The sequence below is a fragment of the Populus euphratica genome, unplaced genomic scaffold, assembly GCF_000495115.2.
Source record: "Populus euphratica unplaced genomic scaffold, PopEup_1.0 scaffold102.1, whole genome shotgun sequence".
In the NCBI taxonomy this organism is placed as follows: Eukaryota; Viridiplantae; Streptophyta; class Magnoliopsida; order Malpighiales; family Salicaceae; genus Populus; species Populus euphratica.
In genome coordinates, this window is record NW_011499957.1 from 465,809 (window position 1) to 480,305 (window position 14,497).

At 27.3% G+C, this 14,497-nt stretch overlaps 1 protein-coding gene across 1 annotated transcript; it reads right to left on the minus strand.

The window, feature by feature from the left end:
- Positions 1-11,543: 11,543 nt before the first annotated feature.
- Positions 11,544-12,965, minus strand: LOC105138438 (galactolipase DONGLE, chloroplastic-like). Its single transcript, XM_011044506.1, has one exon. The coding sequence runs from the start codon at positions 12,963-12,965 to the stop codon at positions 11,544-11,546; it is 1,422 nt and encodes a 473-aa protein (XP_011042808.1).
- Between the last annotated feature and the right edge of the window lie 1,532 nt (positions 12,966-14,497).

The following is a 14,497-nucleotide window of genomic DNA, read 5'->3' on the forward strand; positions in this document are numbered from 1 at the left end:
TAAAAAAAAATTTAAGAAAATTTTTTTTTCATTGAATATTATCTTGGAAATAATTAAAATTCCAAAAGAAATTGATTTTTGGTTTTCATCAAAAAATAAAAAATATTTTCCTTCATCTTTTCCTCTGCAGCGTTATATATATATCAAGATTTAAACCATTTTATTGGAATTAAAGTATAACGCTGCAGAGGAAAAGATGAAGGAAAATATTTTTTTATTTTTTTGATGAAAACCAAAAATTAATTTCTTTTGGAATTTTAATTATTTCCAAGATACTATTCAATGAAAAAAAAATTTGCTTAAATTTTTTTTTAAAAATATGTATTATTGCTTTCAATTTCAAAAATAATTTTAAAATAAATTAAAGATAAATATATATTAGAAATTGAAAAATACCTTGTAATTACTTCCAAAATTTGGTTTCCCTCTAATTTTTTTTCCAAAAAAAATTGAATAAAAAAACACTAAAATTAAGGAATGTTTTGACATGTAAGTATAAAATCATTTAATAGTTTAAACTTGATATATATAAATTATTTTTTGGTTAAAAAATAATATAAAATACAAACTTCACTGTACAATTTACTTTTTCAAGGTTACCCTAATAAATTATCATAAAAAAATAGTTTTTTAATATGAAATCAAACTATTAATAAACAAACAAAAAGTTTCGAATTCAAATCTTATTATTTATTAAAATTTCCTTTCCCTCTAAATTGTTTTCCAAAAAAAATTAAATAAAAAAAAGACACTAAAAGGAATGTTTTGACATGAAAGTATAAAATCATTTAATAGTTTAATCTTGATATATATAAATTATTTTTTAGTTAAAAAATAATATAAAATACAACCTTCACTGTGCAATTTATTTTTTCAAGATTATTCTAATATATCATCATAAAAAAATAGTTTTTTAATATGAAATCAAAGTATTAATAAATAGAAAGTTTCGAATTCAAATCTTATTATTTATATATATTTTTTATTAAAATAATAGAAATTAAAAAGGCAGCATGTTTGTACTGTTTTAAAACTCCAAAAACTTTTGACCCAAGGTGAAATATATATATATAATCATCCATTAAATCTCACCCATTCCCCCGTTAGTGCAGGATCTGAATCACACAAGTACCAAATTAGGATGAGAATGGTGGACAAATGAGAAAGTGCACTATCTTTGCTTACGTGAAGCATGTTTATATTTTTGGAATATTGAAGTGAAAAGTAGAGATTAGCGTGCGTTTAGAATTAAACCATAACAATGCCTAAGGTCCTTTCTTTAAAAGGGTAATATATTATATAAATAATTGGCACGTTCAACTATCATGAGCAAAACACATTAGCTTCATGAAAAATATGCCAAGAGTCCAGTCAACAGTACTAGTGTGCAAACTAAAATATTGACCCTTCAAATCTCCTTTAGGGCTATCACATTTCTTTTCAATTCTTCTTCATTAGGGCTTGGTTCCGAGAGTTGGAATGATGCTGCCAATATCTTGCAGTTTAAGGTGTTCAAATTTGTTATAAATGCATGGAAAAACAGCTATCATATGAACATTTAAGAATTTAATTATACAAAATTATTTTAATTGTTAGAAAAGAAAAAAAAAGTAGGGATAAAATAAAATAAAATAAAATATCTAAGAGGTCAAAAATAGGATAAAATAAAATATCTAAGAGGTCAAAAATATAAATAGATTAACCATTGGTATCTAGAATCCGTACAGCCTACCTAATATCTTGAATCTTAGGGTTGAATGATTCTTTAAAAATTAGTCAAAATCTAAGGTGATTTTGCTCTCTTGCATTATAAGCTGAAGTTTGCGAGGTTAATATTCCAACTACCAAATAATTACACCATAGGAGAGAGATGTAGACAGAGTAGGAAAAAAATTATATCCAGATGCACAAGAAAATGATGAGAATACTTCTCTTTTCTATTTAAAAATCATCTCATGCTTCCATACCATGCAGCAGCTATGATAGATCCCCTCCCCCTCTCTCTCTAAGTATATATATGCTCCTTGACTATATACCATGCAACAGCTATGATAGACACCCCCCACCCTCTCTAAGTATATATATGCTCCTTGACTATGGAATACTTTTTTCTCAAAGTTATTAAATCATTAGAATGAGTTGTAGGTTGAGCAAATTAATCGATTTTATTAAAGTCAATTCAAAAATATTTTTTTTTAATGTTTTAACAAAAAATCAACTTGAATTTTACTTAGATCTTAAGTTCACTCGTCGAGTCAATCGAGTTACATTGAGTTAACTCTCATTCTATTTAATTTGAAACATGACTTGAGCCATAGATCGCATCAATGAATCAATTAGTTAGGCCCACTAGATAAAACTAAATTTAATAATAATAGATGCACACACTAGCTATTTGACATGCGTATCACAGTGTGTCATAAATTTTTCTTTAAAAAGAACCTTGGGTATGTAAGCTATTTTTTCAAAAAAATTCAAGCTATAAATTAAAAACTCATGCAAGTATCTAATCAAATAAACCCATAATCATTTATATAAATAAACAAATAAAAAGTTATTAACAATAACCAAAAGAGAAAAAAAATTAAGAAATAAATATAGGCCAAGATACTTGATCTTATAAAATAATATAGTTACCCGTTTGTATCTATTGAATTTATTTATTAAAATAAATAAAAGATAATAGAAACAAAAATACATGCAGAACTAATAAAATAAAATAAAATAAATTATGCAAAGCTAAACATATAAGAAATATTATTTCATAAAAAATATTATTTCAATAAAATAAAGATCACCTATATAAATAAAAGAAATTAATCAAAAATTAAATACAAACACAATTATTTTTTTTTAAATCTTTATATAGAAAAATGTTTGCAAAAAGCCAAAAACCATAGCCTAAATCATGAGAATAGAATAAATTGATGAGAAGAAATTGAAGAGAACTACAAAATCTTCAAAGGCCAAAGGATGAAACAAGAGAAAAAAAAACCATAAAAAAATATAATTAAAAGAATGAGGGAGAAAATTAAAATAAAAAATAAATTAGAGGGAAAAAAATTAAATTGGAGGGTTAATTTAAAAAAATTTAACAGAAGAAAAAAAATGAGGGCTAAATTGAAAAAAAATAAAACTACATAAATTTTGATTGAATGATGAAATTGAAAACCAACAAAACTTTAACTATAATATCCCCAGCATTCAGGAATAGATTTTTTTACAATAAATCCACAAACAATATAATTTTTTATTAATTAGTTGACAAAACGATTGATTTATTTATTTGGAAACTCAATCGATCAACTAGATATGCTATGACCTTACTCTTAAGTTTTGATAGGTTTCTATCTTTGCTATTACATAAAATTAACAATATTTTTATTGAAATTTCAGTAGAGTTTTGTTTATATTTTAGACATTCCAAGTGTTGACATCAATCAAATAAAATAAAATAAGAAACACTTCCTCACCACATGTTCATACAAAACCCAACAATTTATCCCTGATCCAGTCATCCTGGATCTCAATATCATTAATCCACAATACAAATACAACTAAGAACTATTAATCTTCACATTATTAGTAATATTACTAAATCATCATGATGATTATAATAAGATCTACATTAATAATATACAAGTTAAATTAGTTAAATTATTTCTACACAAAATGCAATGTCATGCATAACATTCATTTACGATTTTAGTTTTACAAGTTTCAAGTAATTAATTAATAACAAAATAAAATATCTATAATTACAACTCCAAAAGCTATATTATACATCATCCTAATCCATATTTTCTAAATCTAAATCAAGATAGCAACTATTTGCTATTCTTAACGGGCTTGTGAATTACTTATAAAAAAAATTATTATTTAAGTCTCAAGTTATAGTTTAATAAAACATTAACAAATTTCATCTAGATAATATTTTAAATCATTTTTATGGTCATTTTAAATTTCTCATTACATTTACTTACTCATTCCCCAAACAATCTCATGAGGTTCACTGTAGAATTAATCATTCTTATATCTCTATATGAAAACCAACAATCTAGTTTTCATTCGAGATTATCAATTAATTCGGTAACCCATCTTAGTTACTAATCAATACCAAGTTCTTATTCGAAAACCAATAATTTAGTATTTCTTAAAAAAAATCTATCAATCTGGTAAACCCATCTTTGTTGCTAGTTAATATGAAATTCTCATTCAAAAGTTAATAATTTGATATTCCTTAACAAATACTAATCAATCTAGCCAACCTATTTTGTTTGTTATTCAATCCTTACATCATATTTATCTTTCTTTCTCTATCTACCAATAATATCACTATTTATATTTTTCATGGATCAATCAATTTTACATATAAAAGTAGCAAAAACTTTTTTAAAAAGAAATTTTATAAGGTTTAGACCACCTACTTGCAATTTGACTATAAACAGTTCCACTAACATGCCAAATAGCCCCAACGGTCTCCTCTACATCGACATGTTTTTCAATTAATTACTATTTTCACATAATAAAATACTCCTTATTCATCTTAATATTCATTATAATTCTATCTAGTTTTTTATCCATATTTTTTAATCATTAACTACATGAGAAAATCAACTTAATTATGAACAATTTCATGATTCCTCAAACTCTTATAAACTTTATAGAATTCCATGAAATTCACAATTTCTCTAAAATTTTGCAACTTCATTTATTTAGGCCCAACTATTCAAATACTCAATATTTTATTAATATCATTACTTCAACTCAATCAAAATCAATTTTCAGATAATCATATAAATATTTATAGCACAATTAATGGATAATATCATAAATGCATAATTTCCCATTTAATTATCTATATGGCCAGCCCTATAGGCTGTCTACCTATCCCTTTTCTTTATCATTCTTTCATGATTTTATTCTTGTAAATATTTACAAGGGTCTTAGAATTCAATTTCTACAAAAATCTTTGTTTTCCCTAAAATTTTATCTTAAGAACTCTCAAATTTAATTCTTTATCGCCCCTATAGGCTTGTTACCTATCCCTTTTCTTCATCATTCTTTCATAATTTCACTCATACAACAATTTACAAAGGTCTTAGAAGCTCAATTTCTAAAAAAATATTTGTTTTCCCCCTAATTTTATCTTAAGAAACCTAATTTAATATTTCCTATTTTTTTTCAAAATCAACTAACTCTTGTTTAAATTGACATTCATCGGTTTCAAACATCTTACATAGTTACAAAACATATTTCAAACATCAACCTATCAAAGCTTCTCTCTTTTCCTCTTCTTTTTTCACTTTCTCTCTCTAATTTAATCTTATCTCTCTTTATTTTTTTTTAATTTCTGGTATGATTGTATTTTTCTCTCTCAAAACCCTCTTTTTTCACTCATAAACTTGCTAACCCTTCTAAATGTAAAAAATGAAGAAGAAATGAACTGACTCTTCCCTTTCTTGCTGCACACATCGGGTTACAATAGAAACAACAGCTAAAACGGTCTGAGAAGTTATAAATCGATTTAGCTATTTTAAAACATGGTTAGTGCATTTTAGCTACTAGAAAAATGTACATTTTATCTTCTAAATGTAAAAAATGAAGAAGAAATGAACTGACTCTTCCCTTTCTTGCTGCACACATCGGGTTACAATAGAAACAACAGCTAAAACGGTCTGAGAAGTTATAAATCGATTTAGCTATTTTAAAACATGGTTAGTGCATTTTAGCTACTAGAAAAATGTACATTTTATCTTTATAACTCGTTTTCTTTCTTTTTTCTTTCTTCTTATTTCATTGCACACCTCAATTTCTATTATATTGTTATTTTCAATTTATCCCGAGATTTATATTAACAAAAGAGCCCAGGTAAAAAAAATAAGAAATCAAAAGAATAAGGATTGAATTGGAGAAAATAATATACGGTAAATTATAATTCAAGGACTAAATTGAAAACATTTAAATTTTTTTAATAGAACCAAGAAAGAAAATAAACAATAAAAAACATAAGGATAAAAATCAACAAATGTAAAAATAAAAGGACAAACGTGCATTTTATTTGAAAAAGAGAGAAAAGAATAAAAAATAGAAGAAGAGAAAACCACCAACAACAAACCGGCTATCATCCACCACCACACATTGTCTTATAAAAAAAAGAACACAACATTGCATCCAAGAACACGGTGGAAGTGCAAGTTTGGCCACCGGATGACACCTTACACATCACCTCAACATCGTAGATACACTCACTTGTGGGCACGTATTGTTTTTTTGAATAAAAAATAATTTCCCAACATAAAAACGCTATAATGCCCTTTGCCTTAATTTTTATCTTTTCTAAGGGTGTAATTGTATTTTAACTATATTCTAAAATGTATAAAATCAAAAAAGCCCTTAGTGAACTCTAGTTTTTTTACCGCAGGGGTAAATAAATGTTTTAACTATTTTAGTGTTTTTGAAAAGACTAAATCACCCTTTGCTAATAGTTTAAGAAATTATTAACTCTATGGGTATAATCATATTTTAACTATTTAAAAAAATAAAAAAATAAAAACATACCTTGAAACAATCTTTCAATGAATAATGGACCTCTAGAAAATACTAAATTACACATAGGACCAAAACACTTTGTATTTCAACTTATGGATAAAAAAGTAATTTCACAATTGCAATTCATAATAAATTATCGTTGATGATGGTTCAGGTTCAATTAAAGGAAATGGTGTGGGCTTTTTGTAAATTTTTTTGAAAAAAAAATCTTTTTAGGTATTCCCCTCCATTTTTTTATTAGATATCTAATTATAATAGCGAGTTTCAAAACACAAATTTTATTTTTATTTTTATTTTTATTTTTATTTTTATTTTTATTTTAAATTTTTTTCAAATTTGAAAATGAATTTATTTGATAGTTTGTTTTAAAAAACACACTATAGTCCCTAATTCTTCTATATATTATCAAATTGCATCCTTAATAAAAAATGAGTCCTTAATCTTTTAATTCCACGGTTTGATTGGGTCAAAATTAAGTTATAACATAAATAATGCAACATTAATTATTGATGTATTGTCAATCCATTCATATGAAAATGTAATATTTTTCTTAGATGATTATGATAGGTTTAAATAATAAAATGAAAGTATTTAGTGGCTTTCATGATTTGCTTTAAATATGTTAATTATTAGCGCACTAGCCTTTTGAGTATAAAAAAACATTGATTAGCGGGGATGATTCATTATGTTCCTAGACACATATCACTATTTATCACAATAATATAATTACCATTTTTCTCTTCCAATAAGAAACTAATGAAGTTATTATTGGAAGTAATATAACCTTTTTTTATGAGATCTACTAGTTATCATAAGCTTAATCAAGGACAATTTGATATTTTGACCTTTTAGAAGATCTGTGTAAAGACCATATCACCCTTATCAACAAAGATTTTTAAAAAGTTGATAGGGAGAAATTTAGTCTTTTTACATTTCAAAATCATAATGTAAAGACCATATTACCTTTAAAAGAAAAACAATTTCAACCTTGCATTCAAGGGCGTTTTATAATTTTAAAAACTTTTTTTTTTGTAATTAATAAGCTAATTAGGATATAATTTAATCTTTTGATAAATATAAATATTAAAAAAGAAGGCTAGCACTGAGACGCCATCCAACTCTAAACACCGCTTTTCATAATGGAGTTGAAAGTGTCTAGTCATGTGCTTTTTCATAGTGTGGCCTATATGCACAACAATATAGTGGTTGAGCTCTAATTGACTTTTTTTTCTTCTCATTTCTCTTTTTTCTATCTTCTCTATGTCAAAATATAAAGGTTTTATTTCATTTTTTCTAATCTAATTTAGTCTTTGTTCTTTTGATTTGCAATTTATTTTGTTTTTTTATCTTTTTTTGATTAACTTTTTTCTTCAATATCATCTCTCATCATTTGGTTTCATTTAATTTTTATATAAAATTTGGTATTTATTTTTTTTATTTCTATTTGGTTTTTTAATCCTTTTCTCATTTGAGTTTTGTTTTTAATTTCATTCGTTGAGATTTACTTTCAAATTATTTTCATATGAAATTTAGTCCCCATTGTTTTTATTGCTATTTCTTTGTTTTGGATTAATTTTTTATTTTATTTTTTAAAATTTCATCTCTTAACATTTTATTAAGTTTTCTTTGTTATTTTTTAGGTTTTGTCTTCTATAGAGTTAGTCACAGGCTCATGAGTATAGTCACAAGTTTTAAAGGTGAACATGAGTTGACTTTGATATTTTTTAGGTTATTTTTTAAAATTGATTTTTTTTCAATTTCATAAATCAATATTTGATTTATTATAAAGTGGTCTTCATGAAAGTTTTTTTACTTGTCTTTTTGGGGTTATTCCAATCTTATAGCCATGGTTATGGGGTTAGTGTGTTTACCCAAGATGACTTGATTTTTTTTTTCGTTGCTTTTTTTTTCAATTAATCATTTTTTTTTCTTTTCACCTTTCAACATTGAATTCTTTGATAATTTAGCTTCATAATTTTATTCAATTCTTTTCAATAGAGTTACCTTGGTATCACAACCAGGTAACATATTTGATATGCTAACCTGGATGAGTTGGATTAGTCTATTTTTTTTACATTATCAATTTTTCTTGTTAGTTTACATTACCATAAAAGTGATAAATATAAATGAAAATACCAAGAGAATATTTTCATCGGTAAATTATCGATGGATTTTACCAACGGACATATTCCCTTGGTATATACCGAGGAAATTAAAATGAAAAAAAAATAAAACAAAGAAAAAAATGATGACGTGTCATTTATACGAACAGAATTATCGACAGACTAAATTCTGTTGGTCAAATCCGTTGGTAAAATTGTTGGTGAACTGTGAACACTGTTCATCATGTCAATTACAAAAGGAATCACCAATGAAAAATTCTATCAGTATTTTCTAAAGAGGTCTAGAACTATTCACTATCTAATTGTACTATTAAGTATTGTTCTTTATAGATAAAATTACTGACGAATTGAAAAGTCGTCGGTGTTATTTAATGGTCTTCTGAAAAATTTAAATTAAATTAAAAATTTAAATTAAATATTACAGACAAAATCACCAACGAATTGAAAAGTCATCGATAATATTTGGTAATTTTTGAAATTTTTTGATTAAATTAAAAATTTAAATTAAATATTACAGATGGAATTACAGATGAAATAATTAAAAATATTAATATTTAATTATCCATTGGTAAAATTATTCGTAAAACGCTCCAATAAAATGCCTAGAATATCTATTTTCACAATAGTTGGGACTCCTTTGTTGTTGTTCTTCTTCGTTTTCTTTTCCATATGTAAAAAACATCAATATTCATTTCTTTCTTTTCTCTTCTCTCCTCAACTCCTTCTCTTCTCTTTCATGCTCAAGTATGTATTCTTCTCATTTCTTTTTTTTTTCTTTTTAGTATTTTTTTAATTAATATGCTTTATGAATTTTTTTCCTCTTCTTAGCTTCATTTGCAACCACATTAAGGTAAAATCTTTTTTCCCCCTTATTTTTTCATGTTTTTTCACTATATCTGTTTTTTATTCTATTTTTAATTGTTTTTTTCTTTATAATTGTTTGAATATTGTTGTACGATTATTTTTTTTCATATGAGATCAATTTTTAGTTGATTTCTTTATATGATTTTTAAATTTTTGGCAATTGCAACTTCATTTTTTTCCGTTGAATTTTTTTTGTGTTATTTATTTGTTGCAAATTTGTTTGAGTTGATTTTCTTCTTCTTTTTTCCAAGAGTTTTGAGTATTATAGAGTGTTCATTTAAATTAATTTAATTATTTTATAGTTTTGTAAATTGAATTTTTTAAATATTTTTAAATAATTACCGACAGAATTACATATAATATTTTTTTGATGGAAATACTAATAGAATGAAGTTGGTATTTTTTTTTACGCGCACTTTTTTTATTAGTAAATCCATCATTAATAATATGTTTTTATTACTAATAAATTTACCGATGAACAAAAAATTACCAACAAAAGAGTTATCAACAGAGCATTTCTATTGGTAAATATAAAAATTATGATAGTGTTATTTATTGTTGTTGCATTTGGTTTTTGATTTAAATTAGACAAGTTTATTAAACTCAATCAAGTTAATAATTCAATTCTTGAATTTTTACTTTTTATTTTTTGGGATATTTATATCAATGATTTAATTTTTGAGTTTTTACTTTTTATTTTTTGGGATATTTATATCATTTTAATATATTTTTATATTAAAAAAAAAATGCAGGTTGCTCGACCACTTATCTAGTCATAACTAATTGTCCCCTTTCCGATACTTCACACAAAATTTTGTTTTTCCTTTCAACCTTATCTAATATTTCAAACTTTTGATTTGAGTAGTTATTGAATTAACACTATTCATATTTCATCATAATTGTTTTTTTCTTTTCCTTAGAAATTCAAAACAAAATTTAGCAATGGAGCTTATTTAAAGGAATTCCAGAAACTTTCCAGGTCCCAATCCATCTAACCAATATGAATACAGTTAAGATTGATGTGAATGGTTTCGAAGCAACTAGGTCGGTAGTATTTGTTTATTTATTTATTTTCGATCGTAAGTCCACAGCTGGTACTCTTCCGGGCTACAACAGGCGAGTAGTTGCTCCACGATCTCCTTGCTTGTTGGCTTCCCATCTTTGACGAACAAGGCTTGATCAGAAGGTAATTCGTGTGGCAGTAAATGGCTTTAGTGAAAGGAGAAATTTGATACAATTTAGTTAAAGAAGAGAAATTCGAACTCGAAATATCTTTAAAATAAAAGAAAACGCACATTAATACCAGTCAAGTTACATTTTAATTATCAATGAAGTCATTGATATGTTACCTAATTTTTCTTTACAAGTAGAGTAATTTTTTTTTTTAAGTCAAGGCATTTAAAGCTATTTATTACTACTTTAATTATAGCATGAAGCAATTAAGCTTAAAGTGATTTTCTTCACACTAGTGGATTAAGATCGCTATCTTCAAAATCCAACGAAAATGATGCGCCGACCAAGCTTTTCAATCCAAACCATCCAAGATCATGCTTATGAAGAAGAGAAATGATTGAGCTTCAAATAAAGGACGAATCACCACAAACAGTTCGGTTGACAGCCATCAGAAGAAGGAAGGATCAGAGGAAGAACATCCCAAATCAACATGAAACCTTGATCACATTGTGTATGGACATTATGTATATGTTCATGAGCTTCTAGTCTATATATATATTAATTAACCAAGAAATTATTAATCTTATGGTCTCAAATCATGATATTCATGGCTTAATCCGATATCAATGAGTAAAGAAGTGTGAAAATTAGAAATGTTTGCAGTAATTCTAGAAACTAATTACCTTGGATCCAACAATATTATATGAACAAATTAAAAAAAAGGTTAGTTTGATTCTTCATTCAAGCAAAGCTTATTTTAAAGCTGCAAAATCTTTGCCCTAAAATACTAATACTGAATCTAATTCTTTACAGAACATTAAGCTCCTCTACCTATAAAAGAATATACAAGGCAAAGGAGTTCATCAAGCTTAAGATTGTAGCATCCATCAATAATTCAGTTCTTTGAGACTGAACCAAGTTCACAACATTGCTTGCAGCATTTTTCAAGGGCTCCATGTTAATATTTTGAGCCCTACTTAATATCGATTCCCTTGCTCGATTGAAGAGATTTTCTTCATCCTTTTGAACCTGATCTCTCTTCAGACATTTGAGTAAGCTGATATAGGATCCCAAGTCATGAACACATGAAGGGTTTTGCATGTTGAAGAAGTCTAGTGCTATTTCAACACCTACATGTTCATAACATGAACAGCTCCATGGAAACTCATATCTCCCTCCAAAAACCCTAAGGTTTTCGTTGAGAAGAACCCCTGGTAACTTTGTGATGGGATCATTAACATTTGCAATTCTCAAAACTTTTACCCCTAATTCCTCACATCTCTCCTTGAAGCTGGAGTTTCCTACTCTTGGTCCTCCAAATGAAAAAACCGTTACTGGGACGTCCAGTTTCGGGTCGAGCCTATTCAATCCAAGCTCGGAAATATCATAAGCAAGGAGAAGAGCCAATGAACTTCCCATACTATGCCCTGCCAAGGAAATGCTAAGTTCCTCACCTTTGTACCTGTTTAAGAGCCTTGATACTTCGGCTAGAAGCTGTTCGCGGCAACTTCCTAGGCCGAACTTGTTGTCACTTTCATTTGAAGTGTACAAACTCAAAAAACCAGACTCTACTTTCACTTCTGGGCGTGGATTATTGGGGTCTAGCCTTGCTGGGGTCAGTGAGCTCATGAGATTTGATATCCACTCCGGGTTTGTTACTGTTCCTCGAAATGTAATGACTATGTCTCTCCTCCCAAGTCTGCTAACCGCATCATCTGAAGATACAGCAACATATCCAATCCAACGCCCGCAAGAGGGTTCATTTTGGATCGGAATGTTGACATCCGGAGTGGCGTATATGTACTTGGTGACTTCGTAATCGGAATTTCCCATTCCAACCTCTCTAAACAAGTTCTTCTTCCCATACTTGCAAGTCAAATATCTTTTGGATTTAGGGTTGAGGTCAAAGGCCTCATAACAGGCGGTGACAAACTCCCCATATCGAATTATCTCTTGCCGGAGAAAAGGGTGCAAGGGTTCGACAAGGCCGTCCCAGTTGTTACATCCTTGAACCTCTCTCCACATGTGAGCCAGACTAGAATTGCCAGTGCTAGAACTAGTCTTGGCTATTCCTGTTGACATGGCCGGTGTTGTAAAAGAAGAAGCATGCGACTGTGATCTAGAAGTAGTGGTGCCAGCCCTCTTCTTGGGCAAACAAAGGTGCCCAGAAGAATGAGAACGGGGTACCATGCTCCCTGAATACGCAACATGATTCTTACTTGGAATGTTTGGCATCAAAACTTTAGAAGCCATTATGGGGAGAGAGTGCTTTGAGAGGGAAAATTAAGAGGGATCACAGAAGCCTTCTTAGTTATGGAGATTCTGGTCATGAAGAGAGTAAGAGAAGTGGGATTATATAGAGAGAGGACACAGAGAGACAGTCACATAAGGAAATTAATGGAAAAAGAAAGGAAAGTAAAAGGACATGTTTGGCGAGTATTTGACTGAGAATCATCTTTTCAAAATTCCAAGTTTTAGTTTTAGTTTATGTGGTCGGTTGTTTAATTTCACACAATCATGCTCCCTAATACTATGTTTGGGTACATGGTCGTGTGAAAACGTAGATGTACTGAAAAAGGGTCAAGAGAATTTTGTTACAATATTTTTTTTTAAAAAAATTAATTATCCTTCAACCAAATCACATCTATGTTAATTTTCCTTCAAGAAATCTAAACTCACCTAGTTTTTTTAGATAGATGCTGTTTAATAAAAATTTAAAAAATAATAATAAAATATTATTTTAATGTAATTTTAAATAAAAAATATTTTAAAAAATTATTATTATTACAAAATTAAACATCACCTTAAAGTTCACTAACATGGGTGTGAATAGCTCAAGTATAGCAGGAAAATCAAAGAGGTTTACTTCCGAACCTCAACAGCAATTTCTTTGGAGAGATAATTTGTACAAAGTGGTATTTCTCCTCCTTGGCAAAATCTTGAAAGACCTTTCACAATCAGGAGTCCTTTCAATCAGTCATCTTTTGCAAAATTTACGTTTATAATTTGGTTCCATGTGGAAGGAACATTTCTCTCACTGCAGATTTAAAGGAAATTTTATGTGATCTGAGAATTTGTTTTTTTATGCCGTCACTTGTTTTGTTTTAGTGTTATTTTAATTATTAGAATTAAAAACATATTTTGTAGTATAAATATTTTATAAATCTTATTAAACTAATTTAGAAAGTCCAAAATAAAACAAGAAATCATTATCTTTCAAAGATTAATAGGGGCTATATATATATATAACAAAAAAATAAAAACAAATGACTTGCAACCATAAATTTGGTCATGAATCTTTTAAAAAAAAATTCAATCAAAAACCAGTTTTGCATTCGAATTTTATTTTTTCTTTACAAAAATACTTTAATGTTTAATATTTTTTACAAAACATTTAAAAATATAATTTGACAGTGTAAAAAAAAATTAAAATGCATTTGATCGAAAAAATCAAGCATAAAAAATAAAACAAAAACACTATGATTAATTTTGAACTAATTTTATTTTTTCTTCCGCAGCATATATTGATCGCAAATCAAATTCCAAAAAAAAATAAAAATGGCGTCTGCAACATTTGCAGTTGTCTCTGTTAGTTTTAAGTCGATTACATACAAACAAATATTTAAATGGATGTGTGTTTAATGGATGTTAAATTATATTATTTTGTATTTGTATATTGCTTTGTATTTGTGTGTTTAATGGATGTTGAATTATATTTTTGCATATTATATTTATCTATTTCAGTCTTATATATCATAAAATGATCTCAAAATAAATTATTAATT